The sequence below is a fragment of the Thunnus maccoyii genome, chromosome 9 (genome assembly GCF_910596095.1).
Source record: "Thunnus maccoyii chromosome 9, fThuMac1.1, whole genome shotgun sequence".
Classification (NCBI taxonomy): Eukaryota; Metazoa; Chordata; class Actinopteri; order Scombriformes; family Scombridae; genus Thunnus; species Thunnus maccoyii.
In genome coordinates, this window is record NC_056541.1 from 1,535,941 (window position 1) to 1,560,901 (window position 24,961).

General features: G+C 42.2%; 1 protein-coding gene across 2 annotated transcripts; it reads left to right on the plus strand.

The window, feature by feature from the left end:
* The first annotated feature begins 9,417 nt into the window (after positions 1-9,417).
* Positions 9,418-20,361, plus strand: LOC121904545 (bromodomain-containing protein 3-like). 2 transcript variants are annotated; one of them, XM_042422345.1, is made up of 11 exons: positions 9,418-9,636; positions 10,615-10,726; positions 12,584-12,721; positions 13,014-13,161; positions 15,554-15,723; positions 15,836-16,231; positions 17,183-17,311; positions 17,443-17,649; positions 17,859-18,091; positions 18,209-18,507; positions 20,197-20,361. In XM_042422345.1, exons 1-11 carry the CDS (start codon positions 9,545-9,547, stop codon positions 20,313-20,315), a joined length of 2,043 nt encoding a protein of 680 aa, XP_042278279.1. In that variant the 5' UTR covers positions 9,418-9,544; the 3' UTR covers positions 20,316-20,361. The 2 variants fall into 2 exon arrangements, with proteins under 2 accessions (XP_042278279.1, XP_042278280.1); XM_042422346.1 differs by having other exon boundaries at positions 17,443-17,625.
* Positions 20,362-24,961: the final 4,600 nt, after the last annotated feature.

Sequence of the window (24,961 nt, forward strand, 5' to 3'; positions counted from 1 at the left end):
CTGTCTGTCTCTACCTGTCAGTCTCTAACTGTCTGTCACTACCTGTCTGTCTCTACCTGTCTGTCTCCTTACCTCACTACCTGTCTGTCACTACCTGTCAGTCTCTACCTGTCTGTCTCTACCTGTCTGTCTCTACCTGTCTGTCTCTACCTGTCAGTCTCCTTACCTCACTACCTGTCTGTCTCTACCTGTCTGTCTCCTTACCTCACTACCTGTCTGTCTCTACCTGTCTGTCACTACCTGTCAGTCTCTACCTGTCTGTCACTACCTGTCAGTCTCTACCTGTCTGTCTCTACCTGTCTGTCTCTACCTGTCAGTCTCTACCTGTCTGTCTCTACCTGTCTGTCTCTACCTGTCAGTCTCTAACTGTCTGTCACTACCTGTCTGTCACTACCTGTCTGTCTCTACCTGTCTGTCTCCTTACCTCACTACCTGTCTGTCTCTACCTGTCTGTCTCCTTACCTCACTACCTGTCTGTCTCTACCTGTCAGTCTCTACCTGTCTGTCTCTACCTGTCTGTCTCCTTACCTCACTACCTGTCAGTCTCTACCTGTCTGTCTCCTTACCTCACTACCTGTCAGTCTCTACCTGTCAGTCTCTACCTGTCTGTCACTACCTGTCAGTCTCTACCTGTCAGTCTCTACCTGTCTGTCTCTACCTGTCTGTCTCTACCTGTCAGTCTCTAACTGTCTGTCACTACCTGTCTGTCTCTACCTGTCTGTCTCTACCTGTCTGTCTCTACCTGTCAGTCTCCTTACCTCACTACCTGTCAGTCTCTACCTGTCTGTCTCTACCTGTCTGTCTCCCTACCTCACTACCTGTCTATGTGTCTACCTCTCTGCCCCCGTCTATCTACCTGTCTGTCCACTCCCTTACCTGTCTGTCTGTGTGTCTGCTCGGCTCTGCTGCATGTTAACAGCCTCTTGCAGTCCGGCACACAGGCCCATAGCAACAGGACTGATGATGATGATGATGATGATAATGATGATGACGATGATGATGATGATAATATTCACTCTGATAATGACAATAAAGCTTCTTGATAATCAGACTGCAGCTGTTCTGTTTCCTGTGTTCTGTTTGACCTCCTGACTTCCCTCCACCGCCACCTTCAGGACGAACTTCACACCCGTCGCTCTGCGTCAGGTTGAGAGAAATGTTCATGTTGAGGCTGCAGTGACCTCTGCAGCCTCTAGAGGACACTAACGGGATTTAAAACTGCTTTTCATCAGTTCAAGGAAAGTCTTTACCTACGTTATCAAGACAAAAAAAATGTATAAATGGTTTAAAGATTCACCCTGATATTTTACCCCTAACCATCACACTCCCCCTAAACTTAACCAGCTGTTCAGCGGAGTGCAAAGCATTCTGGGTAAGCATCTCCCAAAGACTCATGCTGGTGGCTCCGCAGACTTCCCTGCTGCTTTGACATCCCAGACAAACCAGCAGCCATTCAAAAACCAGAACAAGCTTCGTACAGGCTGGAGGAGAAGACTGAAGTTCAAATTATATCAAATGTTTAAAGTCTTTTTCACATTTTTAACTAAAGTGAGTTCTACAATAAACTGATGAAAGCAGGATTGAAACTGGTCCTTTCACATCTGTACATGTGATATTTTCCCAGAATGATCAGCAACTGTTTTCCTTCTGATAAAAATCTGCATATAAACCTAAAATAAATGAGTGGAAGTACAAAAAAAAGGAAAGAAAAGAAAAGACAGCATATTTACACTTCCTTTACAGGATGCATTTGGTGTAAAACCTTAAATGCTTCACCTGTAACTTTATTACTAATGCAGTATTTACATCAAACAGCAGCTTTTTCTTCTATATTTTCTTCTATGTGATAAAGACTGATTTAATTTTAGATATTTGAAACTATAATTAGTTAGAAAGAAGGTAGTATTTGGGTGGAATAAACCTTTAAAACAGATCTACAAATAACTTCACAGCATCCAGGTTGCCATGGTGACAGTGCAGTTAAATTGATTTGGCTTTTGTGTTTCACAGCTTTTATGTGCACAAAAATCCAGACACCTGCAGCATCGTTTCAGCTTCATTCAAAGTTTGAAGGAGTCAGAAGACTTTCAGCTCTTCGATGTCCTCAGATTTTATAAAGGGTTTGTATTGGACAGACATACGGTGTGTGATGTCAGACCTTCAAATTTTTATCAAACATCTTCAACACGTTATCATCTCTGAAACAGGTCGGGGTATCGATCGGGGGGAAGGAGGAGAGACGAGGATTCACTTTAACCACTATGTGATATTTTACTGAAATCTGGACTGTGTGTGCTGAACAGAGGAAACAAAAATAAACAATATATCAGCTCATGTTCCAAAAATCTAATAATGACAATCAATACTAGGATGAATATAGGATCAATTACTGAAATGCAATTAACAGTTCAGTAATTCAACAATTGAACAGACAGTTCACTTGTTGCACACAGTACTTTTTCATTCGGATACAGTTCACTTCTGATAATACTTATGTACTTTTACTGTAGGAGGATTTTTCATGCAGGACTTTTACTTGTAATGGAGTATTTTTATATTGCTGTATTAGTACTTTTACTGTAGTAAAGGATCTGAAACGATTAGTCAAGTCAATCAATCAATTTTATTTAAAGTGTAGAATCACCATGCAGCATGGTCCCAACACTTTACAGTTAAAGAGAATACATACAGCAAGCAAATAGAATAATAAAAATTCAAATAAAACAACATTGTTAAAGGGATGTTGAAAGGTTCTAGAGGAGGCTGTAATGAAGTGAATAACGGTAGTTTCAGTCTTGATTTAAAGATTTCAGCTGAATGTGCTTCTTTAACATGTAAAGGAAGTCTGTTCCAAATGCTCTGAATGATATTTATACTGTATATTAGTCAATGAACAAGCAAGAAAGAGCTGATAACTATGTTGATAATCAATCAGTCGTTTGTCATTTTTCAAGCAGAATATCAAAAAATCCTCAGTTCCTGCTCGGTTATGAAATCTCATGTGACAATAAACTGAGTCTTTCTTTTCACAGTGTTTCTGGTTTATAGACCAAAATTTTAATCAATTTATTGAGAAAATAATCGGCAGATTGATTTATGAGTTGTTAATTAATTTTCTGCCGGTCGACTAATCGATTAATTGTTTCAGCTCTACATCATGAGTACAGATCAAAAGTTGGAAACTGTTTGGAACTCGGTTTCCTCACATATAAATATTAATTGTGTTAAATTCAAATTTTGGTTCAAGTCAAAGGTGACGTCCTCACATGTCTCGTTTTGTCCCAAACACCCAAAATATTCATCTTAAAAATGTAAATGAATCTGTTTACATCACAACACAGATCACGTGACGGGCGCTCTGTACCAATATAAACATCAGTTATTAGTTTAAATCAGTAAATTAATCACACATCATTACTGCTGCAGGTAAAGCAGCCCGGTCTCTCTGCTGCCACTCTGCATGCTGGGAAACATAGTACGAGCCCCGGCGCCATTCTGAACCCCTAAATCCTCACCAGCCAATCACAGCAGCCCAGTCTTCCCCTCAGCCAGTCACTGCACTTCGACGACCTAAGCGACCAATCAAAACGATTCACATCCCCCACCAACAAACCATAGCCCGCAAAGTCCCCGCAACCAATCACAGCGCCTCGGCTATCCAACCAGCCAATCCGATCACAACAACATCCATGACGCTGCTTGCCACTGCGCCTGCGCACACGTTAGACAGCTGATAACTCATCTATTATGCTACTTCGCTAAATAAAAATCTTCCAGAAAGCTGACCGGAGCCCGCCGCTGGACGCACCGGAGGACCGACACTCAAAGTAAACACGCCTCTGTGGCCGGTAGCGGCGGGGTTATAGCGGGGAGGCGGAGCGCAGGGAGCCGCGGGGAGCAGCGGGGAGCCTGGCCGGCCGCTCGGCGCCTTCAGACAAAGCTCAGCTAACAGGCTAACGGCTTATTAGCTAGCCAAACACCGAGCGGTAACAGACGCAAAGATTGGATTTATAACCGTTATAACTCAACGATTGTGCGTTTCATAAGCGATCAAATGTCAAGATATCCCCTTCTGCACATGCTCAGATATCCCCACATCCGCCATTAATAACATTAATGACATTTTACGTCTTGGGTAAGTAGCCTAGCTCGGTTAGCTAGCTCATATTTTGCATTGGCTTGCCCGCCATCTTTTTAAAGCGAGATAAATGGGATGTTTCGCTAGCCTGCAAAACGCTCACACCGGAGCAGCGTCAGCCGTTAGCGCGAGTTTTTAGCTCTAATTCGGCAGTAAATAAGCAGCCGTATGTGTCTGACTGTGGATGGCGGAGCTGTTGAATGGATTTGTTGAGTTTGTTGGTTGCAGCAGAGGCTGTTAGCGGTTAGCTCCGCTTGTTAGCCGCTGAACCGCAGCAGCATGCAGGCAGAGCGAGCAGCCGCCGGACTTCACATCTGTTGATCCCTGCAGGACTCCACTCAGATCCAGACTGTTTAGAGAAGGTTTATGGTTTGTTTGCTGTTTGACAGACAGGTAGGATGTTCGGTTATCTGTGAATGTAGCTGAGCTGGAGGTAAACAGTCTGAACTCAGCTGAGTTTTCTCTGACAGAGCTGAAAGTCCGGTTTTCATGCGATTTGAGGTCCCGGTGTTAATCACCGACACTGTGAAGGGACATGAGTTTAAACCTCCAGACTTAACAGATGTTTCACATTTCGAAAGAATTCAGGTTGAAATAGTTATTTTTCTGCTTCTGAACAGTGAGATCGATGAGTCAGAGTTTGCAGTGAATTTGGGGACATATAGTTTGCCTTTAATTGGTCATTAATGGTTTCAAAGTTTGAGATTTTGAGTTTTTTAAATGATGTTTAGTAAGTGTGTGTTAGTAAGTCATCTTTTAAACCTGTCAAAAACTGCAAGTGTGTAAATGTGTAGAAATTATATGTAGTTGTAGAAAAACATGTCTAAATGTTGTGTTTTGTGCACAAATTATATCAACAAGCAGGATTCACAAACGCTCTGATTGCTTTTGAGAACATGTGAGTTAGATTGAAACAAATAGTGGAGTAATCGATTAGTTGATTGACAAAATAATTTTTGCAAATATTTTGTTTATCAGTTAGTTGTTGGAGTTATTTTCTGAGCAAAAAATGCTTAAACTTTACAGATTCCAGCTTCTCCAATCTGAGGATTTGATGTCGGTCGGACAAAAGAAAACATTCAAAGACGTCACTTTGGACTCATTTCTGTCACCTCACAGACTGAACAACTAATAATTTAAACGAGAATATAATCCTAATCTGATTAGAGCTGCAACAAAAGATTATCATCACCATTGATTAATCTGATGATGAATCTTCTGGTCTGTAAAAAGTCAGAAAACTGTCCAAGGTGACTTTTCAACCAGGATGTTTTATCTGACTGACAGGAAATCTAAAATACATCATTTATGATGATTTAACAACAGAACCTGAATCTATCAATATTTACTTATTAAATGACATATACAATTAATCCAGAGTTGGAACAGTTAATCTGATAAGTCACTTAATAAAAAGAAAATGACAACTATGGTTATCAATTAGTCATTAATTCCTCAGTTTCAGCCCGAACAGAACGTGTTGACGTTTCCTCTGTGGAGATTAAAATGAACAGTTTCACAATTTATCTGGTTTATAGATCAGGTGGGTAATCAATTTATTGAAAAAATAATCTGCAGATTGATAGATTAATGAGAATAATAGTTGATCAGTTTTCTGCTAGTTAACTTATAGAATATTGTTTCAGTGTTACGTCTGATTACATATTAAAAACTGTGAAACTCACTTTTTAAATATTAAATTCAATTTTTTCCCAGATTCTCTCCACAAACACTTTCACAAACTTTCATTTCTTTACAGAGTTTTTACAGTAATTTCAGCTCCTGATCTGATCTTGTAAAGCTGCAGATAATTATATATTTTATTATCTGTCAGTTTGGATCATAAACATGATCAATGGAAATGATGTCAGATCCACCAGACTCTTTTCATCTCACATCACTTTAGAGCCGCAATGATTAATTGATTAATTGTAGACTATTAAATTAATCGTCCACTATTTTGATAATTGATTCATCGTTTTGTTTTTGTAAAGAAGAAAAAGTAAAAATTCTCTGATTGCAGCTTCTTAAATGTAAATATTTTCTGCTGTCTTTAGTCTCTGTGACAGTAAACTGAAGATCTTTGAGTTGTGGACAAAACAAAACATTTGATGACGTCATTTCATGGACCAAACAACTGATCGATTAATTGAGAGAATAATAGACAGACGAATCGATAATGAAAACAATCATTAGTTGCAGTTGTGAAGTGTTTCTCTGCTGCCGTAGAAGGTAAATCTCACCACATCAGTGAGGACTGTCGCTGATCGATCAGCTGATTATTTTCTTGATTAATCAATTAATCCTTTAGTCTACAAAAAGTAAGATACTTAACGTCCGTCTGAGTTTCCCAGAGACCGAGGTGACATCTTTACATGTCTCGTTATTAGTTTAAAATGACGAAAAACAGAAAATCCTCACACAGAAGTAGAGCTGCAGCGATCAGTCGACAGATAGAAAATTAATCTGCAACTATTTTGATAATTGAATAATCGTTTATTTCTTAAAAGTGCCAAATATTTGCTAGTTTCTTGCTGTTCTTGTCTTGTATGACTGTAAAATGAATATTTTGGACGTTCTGATCAGTGTTTTTCACAAGTTTCTGGTGTTTTATTGACTAAATAATTAATTGTGAAAATAATCTGAAAATTAATCAATAATGATGATAATTAGTTGCAGCCTTTCATCAGAGACTTTTTCCTTGATAAACAAACTAATTAATTGATTGTAAAAGTAGTGAATGATTCATTTTCTCTCAGATGTCACAGTTTAATTGAATAATTCTTTCAGCGCTATTTCAGTTAATTATCAGTGAGCAAGAAAAACAGCAAATACTCAAGAAGTTTTGTAATTTTTGCTTGAAAATGACATTTAACAACAACATTTACAACTGCAAAGATTAATCAACTGGCAGAAGATTAATTTGCCACTATGGCTTCCCCTGATTGACAGCAGCTCAACAGCGCCGTATGTCGTCTGTGTGACATCACTGCTTTATTTTTTTTTGTGAAAATCAAGGTTCGTGTGTCGGCCGAATGGAGCATTGGTGGAACGGAGAATGTCGACCTGACGAATACAGAAAACACTTTAAAATCGTGTTGTGGCAGGAAACGACGTTGGCCTTAAACCTGGGATTTATGAACGGAGTCTGGCTGGTTTAGATTGTATGCAGGGTAGAGCAACCTGCCTGCCGTCTGAGAGCAGCTGCTCACTAACAGCTCTGTGCGTTTACAGCAGAGAGCAGGAGGGAGGACAGACGTCTCACTCTTTGTAGTGTCCGTCATCTGACTAAGTATTGATAACATGCTTAGTAAGTTTTTTCTTATTTGATGAACGTTGGCTCTGATACACAAAAAATGAACTAAATGGTTTTATTTCTATTAAAAAAAACAAAACAAAACGTAACACCAGTAACACCGTTACTCACGGCAACACGTTTTGCTCAACCCCAACATATAACCGAGACAAGATATTCATCCAGACGCGTTTTTTAACCACCGAGCCCGGCTGTTAGGAGGGCTGGGCGCCGGGTTAGCTGGATGCTTTAGAGCCGCCGAGTGAACGCTCAGTACACGTGCATTTAATTGTAAAACGAGAAGGGCCTTGCCTCACAGAAGTAAAAAAAAAAACGTGAACAAAGCGCGGTTGCTTGCCACCCACTGTGGTTGGCTCGTCTGGCGCGGTGTTGTAATGTTGTGGTTATTGCGACAGCCCTGTTTGTGACTGTTGATGCTGAATTTGATGTTTTATTTTTCTCACATGACAGTAAACTTGAATATTTTTGAACTGTCGGTCGGACAAAACAAGACTTATGAAGACGTCACCCTTCGACTGAACTTTATAACACTTTATAACAAAGCAGTCAATTGAGAAACCAATCAGAAGATGAATTGATACCTTCAAACTTGTTGGGGATTCATTTCCTGTCGACCGATCAGTTGATGAAGTAAAAGAAATGTCGACACCTTCAGGATTCAGAATGAATCCTCGGGACCCAGTTGAGTCTGAGTCCAGCCCTGGTCCAGCCCTGGTCCAGCCCTGGTCCAGCCCTGGTCCAGCCCTGGTCCAGCCCTGGTCCAGCCCTGGTCCAGCCCTGGTCCAGCCCTGGTCCAGCCCTGGTCCAGCCCTGGTCCAGCACTGGTCCAGCACTGGTCCAGCACTGGTCCAGTAGGCTGATGGTGTGTTAAACTGTGTGGATGGTTTACGGGAGCAGACGAGCTTCAGTCTGTTATGTTGAACTGGTCAAACAGGATGTTTGAATACATGTTAGTCACACCTGCAACTAGTGATTATATTCATCATCAATTCATCTGCTGTTAATTTTCTTGATTAGTTGTTTGGTCTGTAAAATATCAGTCCGAGCTGACGTCCTCAAATGTCTTGTTTTGTCCACAACTCAAAGATCTTCAGTTTACTGTCACAGAGACTAAAGAAAGCAGAAAATATTCACATTTAAGACGCTGAAATCAGAGAATTTGGACTCTTTGTTTTCTTTTTTTAAAGAACGACTCAAAACAATTAATCTAAATCTTAAATCGAAATAGTTGGAGATTCGTTTAATAATGAATCGACTAATCATTGCAGCTCTACTGTATCAATATTGTTGCTCTAATCACAAGATAAAGAGATTTACTTGATTAATGAAAAGCACACACTACAATGTAGAGCTGCAACCATTCATTGATTGATTATAAATTGGCAACTATTTTGATAATCAGTTAATCTTTTCCAACATTTTTTAGGCCAAACATCTGCTTTCAGCTGCTAAAATACAATGATTTTCTGCTTTTTATATGATAGCAAACTGAATATTTTTGGGTTTTGGATTGTTGTAGTTTGTAGATGTAAAACATCTCTTGAACGCTCGCAAACACATAACAACATAACTTACAACCAATGTTAGTGTCTGCAGCAGGAAAGAGAACATATTCAACAAGTTTAACACTTCAGTGCATGCTGAGGACTGAATTCAGTGCTTTTAAAGAGTTCTGAGCAGCTGCAGATAGTCTGGCGCAGTTGTTTTGTTTTGAGCATGAAGAGGAAAAACTGCAGCCTTTTCTGTCTGAAAGCTGAAACATGATTTATTTGATGTGTCTGATTGTGCAGCAGCGGAAGCTAATGATGCTCTTTCTGTCTCTGTTTGTGTCTCTCAGGTCGTGCGATGGGAGTTTGTCTCCTCGGGGGAAACATCGAGCTGAAGAATCAACACAAACAGCACCTGAACTGAACACACACTAAAACACACTTGTGTGCCCTCACACACACACACACACACACACACACACACACACACACACACACACACACACACACACGCCCTCACACACCAGAGGGAGTTGTTTTTTTTTCACCTTCAGGTCAGACACTGCCGTCCCACGGTGCATTGCTGCGTCACCGTCGTCCACCATGTCGGACGCCCCCGAGGCTGCGCCCCCCAGCCCCCCTCAACTCACCAACCCGCCCCCGCCTGAGGTCACCAACCCCACCAAACCCGGCAGGTACACAACACCTGAGTTAATAACACTTTCCTGTTCGTTCTACATCGCTGCTGATCACTTTTCGATTATCAGGTTTCAGGTTGACCTCTGACCCTCCAGCTGTTCATTTCACTTTATTTCTATGAAAAATCAACTTAAAAACCTGCCGCAGAAAAGTAGCTTCATGTAGCTGCAGTTGGATCAGTTTCATCACTTGCGTCCACGTTCTGTGTCTGACCTACCTGACAGGTAGGAAAGGATGTGCACAAAACTTCATTTATCATCGGATTAATCGTCAGTACAAGAGTCGGAAGTGAAATCTATATTTTGGCTTAGGGATGTCCATCTCCGTTAATTTTGCTTTCGACAGACCCACACCCGTTAACCGGTAAAGAAAAGTTGTGCCGTAGCTTTCGTTAGTGAGAGCTTTTCCTTCTTCACCTCAAAGTGTTTCCGGTTTGTTTTGTCACAGTAGCTCTCGACGGTGTAACGTTCTCAGGCTTTAGGTACCAAACTAGCTCTTTCAATCCCTCGCCCTCTACCACACTGATTGGCAACATATTGGTCTCAATCATTTGGCACACCAACTATGATGGCCTAATAAAAAGTAACACCTATGTTGATATTATAGATAGAGCGTAGGTCTTTCAGAGCACACAAACACTGTAAACACACCTGTCACCTTCCCAGCACGGTGCTGTTAAACCAGAGACACTGCTGCTACACCTTTTATGTTTATACAGTCTATGGGCTACTCACAGCACATTAATGTGGATTATGATGCATCCATTCCCTGGTATATGTTGGATTCCCAGATACAGCAGGGTCAGGCTTTCCTCAACATTGATAGTTTGATCCAATCCCGTCCAGTAACTTTGATACAGTTTGGTTGGAAACATGAAGTGAATGCAGAGATCCGTGTTGTGAGGGGGTTAACATTAGCTCCGCCCTGAGTCCTCTGTCAGCTCTGTGATGTCGCTGTGTGTTTGTGTCCATCAGGAAAACCAATCAGCTGCAGTACATGCAGAACGTGGTGGTGAAGACTCTATGGAAGCATCAGTTCGCCTGGCCTTTCTACCAGCCCGTCGACGCCATCAAACTCTGCCTGGCGGTAAGTCACAGCACAGTCGCTGCACCGACTGTTCAACAATAAATAGTTCCAGTCGCTGCACCGACTGTTCTACAAGGAATAGTTCCAGTCACTGCACCGACTGTTTAACAATAAATAGTTCCAGTCACTGCACCGACTATTCTACAAGGAATAGTTCCAGTCACTGCAATGACTGTTCAACAATAAATAGTTCCAGTCACTGCATTGACTGTTCTACTAGAAATAGTTCCAGTCGCTGCACCGACTATTCTACAAGGAATAGTTCCAGTCGCTGTATCGACTGTTCAACAATAAATAGTTCCAGTCACTGCAATGACTGTTCAACAATAAATAGTTCCAGTCACTGCAATGACTGTTCAACAATAAATAGTTCCAGTCGCTGCACTGACTGTTCTACAAGGAATAGTTCCAGTCGCTGCACCGACTATTCTACAAGGAATAGTTCCAGTCGCTGCACCGACTATTCTACAAGGAATAGTTCCAGTCGCTGCACCGACTATTCTACAAGGAATAGTTCCAGTCGCTGCACCGACTGTTCAACAATAAATAGTTCCAGTCACTGCATTGACTGTTGTACAAGGAATAGTTCCAGTCACTGCACCGACTGTTCAACAATAAATAGTTCCAGTCACTACACTGACTGTTCAACAAGAAATAGTTCCAGTCGCTGCACCGACTGTTCAACAATAAATAGTTCCAGTCACTGCATTGACTGTTGTACAAGGAATAGTTCCAGTCACTGCACCGACTGTTCAACAATAAATAGTTCCAGTCACTACACTGACTGTTCAACAAGAAATAGTTCCAGTTATGCACCGACTGTTCAACAATAAATAGTTCCAGTCACTACACTGACTGTTCTACAAGAAATAGTTCCAGTTATGCACCGACTGTTCAACAATAAATATTTCCGGTCACTGCATTGACTGTTCTACAAGGAATAGTTCCAGTTATGCACCGACTGTTCAACAATAAATAGTTCCAGTCACTGCATTGACTGTTCAACAATAAATAGTTCCAGTCACTGCAATGACTGTTCAACAATAAATAGTTCCAGTTATGCACTGACTGTTCAACAAGGAATAGTTCCAGTCGCTGCACTGACTGTTCAACAAGAAATAGTTCCAGTTATGCACCGACTGTTCAACAATAAATAGTTCCAGTCACTACACTGACTGTTCTACAAGGAATAGTTCCAGTCACTGCACCGACTGTTCAACAATAAATAGTTCCGGTCACTGCATTGACTGTTCTACAAGGAATAGTTCCAGTTATGCACCGACTGTTCAACAATAAATAGTTCCAGTCACTGCATTGACTGTTCTACAAGGAATAGTTCCAGTCACTGCACCGACTGTTCAACAATAAATAGTTCCAGTCGCTGCACCGACTGTTCTACAAGGAATAGTTCCAGTCGCTGCACCGACTGTTCTACAAGGAATAGTTCCAGTCGCTGCACCGACTGTTCTACAAGGAATAGTTCCAGTCGCTGCACCGACTGTTCTACAAGGAATAGTTCCAGTCGCTGCACCGACTGTTCTACAAGGAATAGTTCCGGTCACTGCACCGACTGTTCAACAATAAATAGTTCCAGTCACTGCATTGACTGTTCTACAATAAATAGTTCCAGTCGCTGTATCGACTGTTCTACAAGGAATAGTTCCAGTCGCTGCACCGACTATTCTACAAGGAATAGTTCCAGTCGCTGCAGGTTCCCCCTGTAACTACAAAGGAAATATAATGTGTTGACCAGGGAGCTTTAGAGCTGTTGGTATATTTTATTTTTAAATTTTAGACAGAGCCAGGCTTAAAAAAAGTTTTTATGCTAAGCTAAGCTAACCATGTCCATGTTTCCAGGATTACCACAAAGTGATCAAAAACCCGATGGACATGGGAACCATTAAGAAGCGTCTGGAGAACAATTACTACTGGAGCGCCAGTGAGGCCATGCAGGACTTCAACACCATGTTCACCAACTGCTACATCTACAACAAGGTACGCACATCTCCAGAGTGCTCAGTTACTTTAAAGGATCAATCAGTGGTGTTTTATTGCTGATCTGCAGGTTGTTTCAGTTGACTTGGTGAGACTGAAGTTTCAGTAAAGAGTTTGGTTTAAAGGTTGTGTGGAGGAGACGGCAGTGTGTCATGTCTGCCATTAGATGTTAGTAAAGCACCTTTTAATATCAGTAGTAACAGTAATATTGAGTGGAGAGGGCTTCCAACAACAAATTATGACTTATTTATCTGTTGTGTGTCAGTTATATTTACTTTATATTTCTCTTTAGCCCACAGATGACATCGTTCTGATGGCTCAGGCTCTGGAGAAAATCTTCTTGCAGAAAGTCGCTCAGATGCCTCAAGAGGAAGTCGCTCTGCTGCCGCCAGCTCCTAAAGGGAAGAACAAGAGCAAACAGCCTGCTGCTGCTACTACAGGTACTGAAGTACTAATACTGTAGTACGAATACTATAGGGAATGAAGTACACTACATTATTCAGAACTAATTAGTAGTAGTTCTGCAGTATGTATCTGCAGTATCATAAGTATTACATTTAATTTGTACCACACTTTTCATTTATAGTGAAATATTAATAACATACATCAGAGTACCAGAATGAGATGTCTGTCCTTCCTCCTGCTCTCTGTTGTAAACACACGTAGCTGTTAGTGAGCAGCTGCTCTCACGTCTCTTCGGGTCTCGGTGCTTGTTTTCGGCAGAAACTCTCCTGCTCTCTACCTGCTCAGCCTGCTCTGGGATGGTAGACGGGTTACTGCTGCAGCCTCACCATCACACACACTCTCTCATGACCGCACACTCGCTACGCACTGAGCTATTCCTTAAAGGAACTACACTACTTGGTTTTTTTTAAATCCCTGATGTTTAGGCCTGGCAGGGGGTCAACTCAGGCCCGGCAAGCTGCCTGGCTTGTAATACACTAGCGGACACTCTGGGTTTTGCATAGATTCCTTATATGGTCATTAAAAGTCATCTTAGGGTCAAACCTAACACCCAGATTAGTGACTGCGGAGGAAAGGGGGACGTCCTGGCCGTCAAAAGTGAGATGAGGTATGGGGGATGACTGAATCTGGTGTGGAGTGCCAATAAGGAGAACTTCAGTTTACTGTTGTTTAACTGGAGGAAATTTGTGCTCATCCAGGCCTTAATGTCCTTAAGGCAGGTACTGAGGCGTGACATGGCTGCAGAAGGGCTTAGGGTGGTTTTGATGTACAGCTGGGCATCATCAGCATAGCAATGAACAGACCAAGGGGAGCATGTAGAGGGTAAACAGGATGGGGCCGAGGACTGATCTTTGTGGAACACCACAGGTGACGGGGAGTGATTTAGACCTGCATCCTCCCAATGAGTGAGTCAGTCCTACTGGAAAGGTAGGAGGTAGGACTAAAACCACTGAAGTGCAGAGTCTGAAGGTCCAGCGGTGGTGTGGAGGTGTTCTCAAGAGGATGGTGTGATCCACAGTGTCAAATGCAGCATTCAAGTCAGAGAGAATCAGGAGAGAGAGGGACCCTCAAATGGGGAAGAAGATTGTGGCTTCAGGAGATGGTTTATGGTGGAAAAACGACTCTTTGGGTTATCAGGATTGCTATTAATTAGGTTGGAGTAGAACTGTGACCGAGCATCTTTAAGGGACTTTTAGTAAGTCCTTTGATGTTCACGGAAGGCCAGTTTATGGACAGCGAGCCCAGAGCATCTGCAGCGTTGTTCCAGGATACGTCCAGCTGTTCTTATTTTCCACAGGTCATGAGTAAACCAGGGAGCAGAGTGTGAAAAACTGACCTTATGCGTCTTGAAAGGGGCCTGAAGATCAAAGACACTGCTCAGAGATGTATTGTAGAGCTCCACCAGCTCGATGCCTCGATCAATGCTTTTCCACTTCCGGAAAAAGAGCTTGACGCTTAGGTTTAGTACGAGGTGACAGACATGTCAAAACCCAAATCATAGACCTGGAGGTTATTGATGGAGGCGGACGTCAGTGATGACCAGGTCAAGTGTGCCCCCCTGGTGTGAGTAGGGACATCAAGATGCTGCTTCAGGCCAAGACACTCAGACTCAGGAACTCCACTGCAAAATGACAGAGGGGCTGTCAACATGTCCGTTCATATAACCAACAATGACAGCGTTGGTTGACATGGAGGTCGTGTATCTCAGGGAGGAAAAGACCGGCAGGGGAGACAGTTTCAGTTCAGCCTGGTGTACGACTGCTAAACCACCACCACGATACAGCCGCAAGCGTTTTCCATGCAACTATAGCCAGGAGGGCAGGCGTCATTAAGCACATTACTCACCTGGTTTCTGCTACAGGTACTGAAGTAAACAACATACTGCAATACTACTGCTACAGGTAGATATTAGAGCATATATACTACTACCACATACTGGACTACAGGTGCATATTCTAGTACGACTAATACTACTACCACAGGTACAGACTGCAGTATTACGGTGCTTAAGCGCGGTTGTTTTATTTAAATGTTTTAATTCTGTTGTGTATAGTATTAATGCCTTTTTCTGTGTTTTCATGTTTCGTTTAGAGATGTACAACACGAGCGTATTAGTATTCTAATGTTTTAAAGTTACACAGTATTGGAATATTACAGTAACAGTAATGATATTACTACTGCTAGAGCCACATATGACAGTACTACAAGTACATCCTGCAGTACTACTACACTGCTACCATTGATGTTGTATATGTACTGTTATTATACTGCTCCTTTACTGCTGTAATATTACTGAAGTACTGTAACTGCTCTGTAGTACTGTAGTACCACTCATACTTCCTGTACTGTGTGTTCTCTGTCTGTCAGTGAGTCAACAGGCGGAGTCTTCAGCCTCGTCTCCCCCCTCGTACCCCTCCCCCTCCCCCTCTCAGACGCCAGTCATCTCGACCACACCCACACCGGTCCCGGCCACGCCCCCCGTCTCTGCCCCACAGCCCCCGGCAACCATGATGCCCTCTGCACAGCCCGTCGTCAAGGTAACAGCTGTGTGGTGTGGGACAGCATCACATGACCCAAAATATAAAATAATACAAACACTGACTTCTCTCTCTCTCTCTCTCTCTCTCTGCCCGTCTGTCTCTCTAACAGAAGAAGGGCGTGAAGAGGAAAGCCGACACCACCACTCCCACCACGTCGGCCATCTCTGCCGGTCGCGCCGACTCTCCGTCTGCTCAGGACACCAAACCGGCCAAGCTGGGTTCGTCCCGCCGCGAGGCCGCCGCTCGCCCCGCCAAGACCCGCAGAGAGACGGTGGAGGAGGTGGCGGGGGGTGAGGTGGGAGGTGGCGGAGGCGGAGCCGGAGGGAGGAAGGGCGGTAAGCTGGGCGAGCAGATGAAACACTGCGACGCCATCCTGAAGGAGATGCTCTCCAAGAAGCACGCCGCCTACGCCTGGCCCTTCTACAAGCCGGTGGACGCCGAGGCGCTGGAGCTGCACGACTACCATGACATCATCAAACACCCCATGGACCTCAGCACTGTCCGGGTAACATACATGACATCATCAGACACAAAACACACGTGTGTGTAGAGTGCAGCAGCTGAATTTTACAAAGTCTGATATTTGTTGGTAGTTTTACTTCTCAGGTGCTTCGGTGTTGTGATTATCTGATCAGCACGGCTTTACTCGCCGCTGTCCTCCATTTTATTTATTAGCTTAGTTTACTGACAGGTCAAAGAGGATATAAAAGGTCAAGCTGACAGTGAATTTTAAGAACGACCTCTGTGAGGTCATAAGGCAAACTACTTCAAACGGTCTGCTGCCCATACAGACAGTAAATGAACTGACTTTATCACAGACTTTCACCGTTTTAAATGCTGATGTGACCGAACCTTAAAGGCCTTAAAGTTTCACAACTCAAGTGAGTCTTGAACCAGCAGTCAGGTGTCCATATGAACAGTGAAAGAGGTTTTCCTCGCTGTAATCATTCCTCCTGTTCACACTGGATATTAAAAGATCCTTCAAATGTGTTTTCAATGGAAGTGATGGAGGCCAAAACCCACAGTGTGTCCACACAGTCGTTAAAAAGTCTGTGTGAAGCTTCTATTCAGCTTCAGCAGTCTGAGTTAGTCATATCAAGTGGATATCTGACACATTTACAGTCTTTTTAGCATCAAATTCCCTCTTTGTGTTTCCTCGGACAGTGTTTCCCTGTTGAGCTGCAGGTGGAAGTATAGTAACAAAAAGAGGAACTTTGGCACTAAAAAGACTAACGTTGAAAGATATCTACTCGATTTGACTCGTTAGGACGACAGAAGGAGGACTCCACAGTCTTCCATCACTTCCATTGTAAGGTCATTATGAAGGGATCTTCTAATGGTCAAGTGTTTCAGTTAAAAAATACAAACTTATCCTTTTAGATAACACATGACAACGACCATGAGGCTAACAATAATACTTAATAATCTTATATTTAATCTCTCTCCTCTCCAACAGAAAAAGATGGATAAAGGAGAGTACAGCGATCCTCAGAGTTTTGCGACGGACGTCAGGTTAATGTTCTCCAACTGTTACAAGTACAACCCTCCAGATCACGAGGTGGTGGCCATGGCCCGCAAGCTGCAGGTACGACAACCTCTCACAACCTTCCACAACTGTTGAGAAACAAATTGATTGCTGTAATCGTTAATCGGTCTCTCTCTCTCTCTCTCTCTCTCTCTCTCTCTCTCTCTCTCTCTCTCTCTCTCTCTCTTCAGGACGTGTTTGAGATGCGTTTCGCGAAGATCCCAGACGAGGGCCTGGAGGCGTCGGTCCCGTCCACGACACCATTGGTTAGTAAAAGCACTGCGTCCTCTGACAGCAGCAACAACTCCTCCTCCGACGAATCGTCCGACTCAGAGGAGGAGAGAGCCACGCGATTGGCTGAGCTACAGGAGCAGGTTGGTGCTGCCGACCAATCACAGGTCAAGAACATCCTGGTTTTCTTCTTTTTTAACATCATTGTAGATTTAATGAATGTTGAGGAATTCTGTTTATTTGTCTTTTATGATTTTAATATATTGATCTGTTTAAACATCTTAAGATATCCATTACTAGTATCTTCCACCAGCTGAAGGCGTTCCTACGTATTGATTAGAAGTTATAGGTATTGACAATTAGTATATTCCATCAGTTGAAGGCGGTGCACGAGCAGCTGGCTGTCCTGTCCCAGGCTCCGGTCAGCAAGCCAAAGAAGAAGAAAGAGAAGAAAGACAAGGAAAAGAAGAAAGAGAAGGAGAAAGACAAAGGGAACAAGAGCAAAATGGAGGAGGAGAAGAAGCCGAAGGCCGCCGCTCAGCAGCCCAAACCAGCCAATCAGAAGAAAGCGCCGGCAAGGAAAGCCAACAGCACGGTGACCGCCACCAGGTAGGATTCAGTCAGTTCAGTATAAGCTGAGAAGAGAAACAGTAAATATATCAATATCATGATGATTGAAATTAAACTGAGAGTTCGACCAATCAGAGCGACTCCGTGTGTTTCCAGGCAACCTAAGAAAGGCAGTAAGACGTCAGGTGGTGGCTCGGCCAACGGAGACGACGGCGAGGAGTCGTCTCTGCCCATGTCGTACGATGAGAAGCGCCAGCTGAGTCTGGATATAAACCGGCTGCCGGGAGAGAAGCTGGGCCGCGTCGTCCACATCATCCAGTCCAGGGAGCCGTCGCTGAGGGACTCCAACCCCGACGAGATCGAGATCGACTTCGAAACCCTCAAACCCTCCACACTCCGAGAGCTGGAGCGCTACGTCAAGTCCTGCCTGCAGAAGAAGCAGAGGAAGCTACTGCGTAAGTACTAAAATATTACTGCTGTCTGTACATCATCCCTACGATGTATCTGAGGAAATGACTGCTGCAGTGTGTTGGAAGTCTTTTTGGTGACGTTAGGACATAATTTTTGACACTAGGACATATTTTTGGTGATGTTAGGACATATTTTTGATGATGTTAGGACATATTTTTGGTGACGTTAGGACATATTTTTGGTGACACTAGGACATACTTTTTGACACTAGGACATACTTTTTGACACTAGGACATATTTTTGGTGACACTAGGACATATTTTTGGTGACATTAGGACATAATCTGATACTAGGACATATTTTGGTGACATTAGGACATATTTTTGCGTAAGTACTAAAATATTACTGCTGTCTGTACATCATCCCTACGATGTGTCTGAGGAAATGACTGCTGCAGCGTGTTGGAAGTCTTTTTGGTGATATTAGGACATAATTTTTGACACTAGGACATATTTTTGATGACACTAGGACATATTTTTGGTGACATTAGGACATATTTTTGGTGACATTAGGACATATTTTTGGTGACATTAGGACATAATCTTTGACACTAGGACATATTTTTGATGACATTAGGAAATAATTTTTGACACTAGGACATTTTTGGTGACATTAGGACAAATTTTTGGTGACATTAGGACATATTTTTGATGACATTAGGACATAATCTGATACTAGGACATATTTTTGATGACATTAGGACATAATTTTTGACACTGGGACATATTTTTGATGACATTAGGACATAATCTGATACTAGGACATATTTTTGATGACATTAGGACAATTTTTGACACTAGGACATTTTTGGTGACATTAGGACATATTTTTGATGACATTAGGACATAATCTGATACTAGGACATATTTTTGATGACATTAGGACATAATTTTTGATGACACTAGGACATTTTTGGTGACATTAGGACAAATTTTTGGTGACATTAGGACATATTTTTGTTGACATTAGGACATAATTTTTGAAACTTTGACATTTTTGGTGACAGGACAATTTTTGACACTAGGACATATTTTTGGTGACATTAGGACAAATTTTTGATGACACTAGGACAAATTTTTGATGACATTAGGACATATTTTTGGTGACATTAGGACATTTTTGATGACATTAGGACAAATTTTTGGTGACATTAGGACATATTTTTTGAAACTTTGACATTTTTGGTGACATTAGGACAATTTTTGACACTAGGACAAATTTTTGATGACATTAGGACATATTTTTGGTGACATTAGGACAAATTTTTGGTGACATTAGGACATATTTTTGGTGACATTAGGACAAATTTTTGATGACACTAGGACAAATTTTTGATGACATTAGGACAAATTTTTGATGACATTAGGACATTTTTGATGACATTAGGACAAATTTTTGGTGACATTAGGACAAATTTTTGGTGACATTAGGACATAATCTTTGACACTAGGACATATTTTTGATGACACTAGGACATTTTTGGTGACGTTAGAACATAATTTTTGAAACTTTGACATATTTTTGGTGACACTAGAGCATATTTTTGGTGACACTAGAGCATATTTTTGGTGACATTGGGACATAATCTTTGTCACTAGGACATATTTTATGTTAGGACATAATCTTGACATGATTTTAGCGCGCTAACTTCTCTTTCTCTCTCTCGTTTTCAGAGAAGGCAGCGGGAGGCGGGGCCTCAGGAGGCGGGGCTAGTCGTTTGAGTGGAAGCTCCTCTTCCTCCTCTGATGACAGCTCCTCAACAGGAACCTCCTCTTCCTCCGACACAGACTGAACACACAGTACACACACATGTTACTGAACACACACACGCACACACACACACAGAGGTTTATTCATTGTACACACACACACACACACACACACACACACAGTCAAACGCAGGAACTCAATCTGTACACACACACACACACACACACACATCCATGTAAACTTACATTCTGAACAAACACACACACAAAAGACAGAGATACACACTCTGAACTTCTTACAACACACATACACACACACATATATATATATATAAATATATACCACACACACATACACACACACACAGACTTGGAGACTGTATGTAAATAGGCTGACCTGTTTTTTAGCACCTAGTGTTTTTTTTTTTTTTTTTTGTTTTGTTTTGTTTTTTTCCTGGAGGAATGCAGACAGACAGAAGAGAAGAAGAAGAAGAAGAAAGCAACAACTTCTCAGCAAGAGAAGAAGAGGAAGGAGGCAGGGAGACAGCTTGTAGAGAGACGGGCAGCCTGTCTGTCTGTCTGTCTGTCTGGGAGTCGTATTGATCTTCTCTGAACACTCGGGGGGGCCTCGCTGCCGTGGAGGCTTTCTTTTTCTCCTTCTTCTTGGACGGCTGGCTGTGACCCCTGACCTCTGACAACATTCCAGAAGCATCTATAAGAGCATCATGGGAGAGGAGGAGAAGGAGGAGATCTCAGCGGGGTTTTTTTTGTTTGTTTTTTTTAACATAAATTCAGGTTTCATGAGGCGGACGAACACAGAAACCTGGATACTAACAAGGATCTGAGGAGCCAATCAAGTTGTTTCCATCGTGTGCAGTTTTCATCTGTAGTCAGATTATCCAGTTCTGATGATTCTGATCCGTTCTGTCTTAACATTCATTCACTCGTCACATGAGCTGAAAGAACTGGAAGGATTATTTCTCAAAAACTTGCCGTAGAATGAAAATCCATCAAAGTCAGTTATGTATTTTTGTGTTTTGTTAAGTTATATTTAGAGCTGCAACTGAGGATTATTTCCTCATCAATGAATCCATTAGTTGTTTGATCTTTAAAACCAGAACATTGACATTTGAGAAGCTGGAATCATGAATTTTGACTTTTTTTTTTTTTTTTTTTTTAAAAAGTCTCAATGATTAATTATCCAAACAGTTGTCGGTTAATAAGTAATGGATTGATTGACTAACAGTTGCAGCTCTAGTTATATGATCATGTGGTGGTGCAGCTGAGAGCCCACTGTAACCGTGTCATCACTTCTACATTAATATGATGTAACTCTCTTTTGAACGGGGTTGTTGAAGCGTCTGACAGCAGAACCAATGAGAAGACAGGAAGGGTCTCCAGGTGTGTCACTTCCTTTACTTGGTTGATTTTTGCTCAGAAACATCTGCGTTTAAAAAAAAAAAAAAAAAAAATATGTGAAAGAAGAATCAAAAGAAGACAAACAAAGAGGAGAAAGTGACTCTTAATATTTATATAACACTGAAGGCTCGTCAGCTAGTTTGCTGTTACAGATGTTACACACAACACTTGTCTGTGCTGTAGGTTAACTGTGGAGGGAGCGACGTGCTTCAGTGTTCATGCCCTCGTTCATCAGTTTATTTGGTAAATTAGCTGGAGGCTGCAGTTTGTGCTGCTGTTGAATTGTTTTCATTTATATAAATGATAAATTATTATAAAGGAAAACACTCCGACAGCAGCACAGACTGCAGCATCGGGTTGAATCAACAGCTTTCTGTGAGAGTTTGATCACTACAGTAGTTGCAGCTGATAAACTGATCACTTGAGTGTATTTCTGAGTAGAAACATGTGGCAGGAAGACGAGCGAGAAACGAATAAAGTAAACAAAGTTTTTGCCGACTGATTTCTGAACAAAAGCTCCAACTTTTTTTCTCTGAGATAAGTTGAACAGTCAGCAGAGAGACGCAGGGTTAAGAGCCGTCGGGGATCGTATGAAAGTATGTTGAGTGTAAACTGACGTGGGATCAGATCAGAGCTGTGATGTCATTGGTCGGAGCCTCTAGTTGAAGCGTGATGTCACTGCTGAGTTTTCCAGGAAGTTTAAAAGTTCCCCCCGTTTTGAGGTGTGTTCAAGGACGCTGCGGAGTGTTTTTTATTGACACAAACAGCTGTTAGAAAATCCAACATGATCAAATGAGAGTTTAATAAATCTGATAAGAAAATATCAGCTGATGAATTTATGTCCAACATTCCTCTCACATCCTCGTACACACGGGTCATAAACACGGTGTTTCTTTTGATTAGTCAAAATTAAAACGAGAGGAAATGATTTCATATCGCGAGTCGCAGCTTGTAAGTTGTAAACGTGGTGAAACTGGTCCCGGCTGCGTCACCACACCATGATACTAACTAGAATCTGAATGATGGATTATCTCTGCAGCAAGTTTCAGGTCTCTGAAAGCTGGTTTTTAGATTTTTTTTTTATTATTATTTTTTTATCCTGTAAAAGAGAAGAAACCAGATCTTTAAAAAAAAAAACTGCTTTAAGTTTTGTTTCTTGACATCAGAAGAAATGAAACTCAGATCTTGTTTTAGTGAAAGAAAACCTCCTGAGATCAAACCTGTCCTCTGCTGGTCCTGCAACCAAAACCCACAACCCACTGTCTGTCCCCGGGGTCAACATGTGAGGAGGAGGAGGAGGAGGGGGGGGGGGGGGGGAGGGGTCACCAGGTCCGGACCCGACCCCCCCCCCCCCCCCTTTAACCTGCCGCCGGCTCTGTCAGCAGAGAACAAGACAAATTTCTTTTTTTTTTTTTTTTTTTTTTTTAACACTACATTTCCTTTTTATTTTGTTTCTTTTTTTTGATTTTTCAGGTTGTGTGCTGAACTTGTTTGTGTCTTATAAGGTTCTCGATATAAAAATGTCTTTGTACCGCTGTCCTGTCCCCCCCCCCCCCCCCCCCCCCCCCCCCCCCCCGCCAAAACAAAACCACTCTTACTGTAACAGATACTTCCTGTCAGGGTTCAAACTCCAGACTGTCACAGATGTACGGAAGCATCCTGATCAGGCCTCATTTTAACGTTATCAGGTTAAAATGTCCAAAAATGTTTTAAACGTTTTTTTTTTGTTTTGTTTTTTCTGATTTGAAAGGAAGGACACAAAAATAAAAGCTGCGACGATACAAAATAACATTCTGTAAGAAAAACCTGCTTCAGTAATTGTTTTTAAAAATAATCAGTTATTTTTATAATTATATCATCTAGATTTTAAAATATTCCAGAAATAAGACAAAAGCTGATCTTGAGGAGGCAGATACCAAAAGTTTTCTTCTCTGATCAGCAGATGGAAAGTTTTTATTTCTTAAATCGAGGCAAAAAAAACAAACAAACAAACAAACAAACAACCTTTTCTGAGTGTTTTTGAAGCTGCAACGAAACGTTTTCTGTCTGAACTCAAACAGCAGAGTTTCTTTCTTTGAGTAAAACCTCGTCAGCTCTGATTGATAACATTTCGGAGCCTGAAATGAAACTGAAATCTCGTAAAAGAAGCCGTGATGTGATCTTGGCGGACAGTTCGTTTTTGTGTTCGGCGGCGGCGTCGGACGAGGACGTAGCTTTACGTTTGACACGCAGCCGACATCCGACGGTGCTCAGAACTTTGACTCCTTTCAAGATTTATTGTTTTTGGATCTGCAGGATTTTCAGTCTAGGTGTTGAAGTTGGTCTCCTCTTCGTCAGGGTTCAGGTTCAAACTCGTCATCTTCAGCTTAACCGGCGCTGTGACATCATCGGCGCCCTCTACGTTTTTACACGCTGAGGTGGAAAATACCTGCAGGTCGTCTTCTTCTTCCTGTTGCCCCTCTGGCGCTTTAACTTCTTGCCCTGGACGCAGTGATGTCACAGTGTACTTCAGGACACTGTGATGTCACAGTGTACATCAGGACGCTGTGACATCACTGCCGGTTGTGGTTACAGGTGCAACACTGACAAACTGACAGACGTCAGGTTACTTTTTAAAGGGAAACAAATCGATTTAAAGAAACGGACTTCAACACGAGTCAAAATAAAAAATCTCCACAGGTGTCCTTTAAATCAGTGTGACAGCGCTCTGCTCTGATTGGTCGGTTGTGTCCTTCATTCGACTGACGCGTCTCTGAAGCCTCACAGATAAAGTTCCTGTTGAAGTTCAGAATTTCCAGTTTCTCATCGTGTCCTGAACACAACATTGAACCCCTGGAGTGGGCGGGGCATCAGTTGTTTTTGTTTTGTTTTTTTTTCTTTTCTAACCACCTCGTGTTTGTGGCGATCTGGTTTCGCTGCCGTGCCGCCAATCAGATCAGTCAGATGGAATCATGTGACTTCTGCTTCTCAAACTCACCTGTCGACCCACCTGTCTGTCTGTCTGTTAGAATAAACACACACACACCGTCGACGCAGTCCTGTTTGACCTTTTGACCTGTGAGGTGATGTCTTCGTCTGTGATGTCAGCCAGGTGTTTTCTGTGTGGGCGGAGTCAGCTCCTGTTAGCTTGAATCAAAATGTCTAAAAGGTCAGTCGCTGGAGGAGGGGGGGGTGGTGAACGAGTCCTGATTGATTATTGGTAATCATGTTTGGACGAGTTCAGGCCGGGAGAGAGAGAGCCTGAACTGGTGATAAATGATCAATGAACTGATTGATTGATTGATAGGTTGTGCTGTGTATCTGCCTCCAG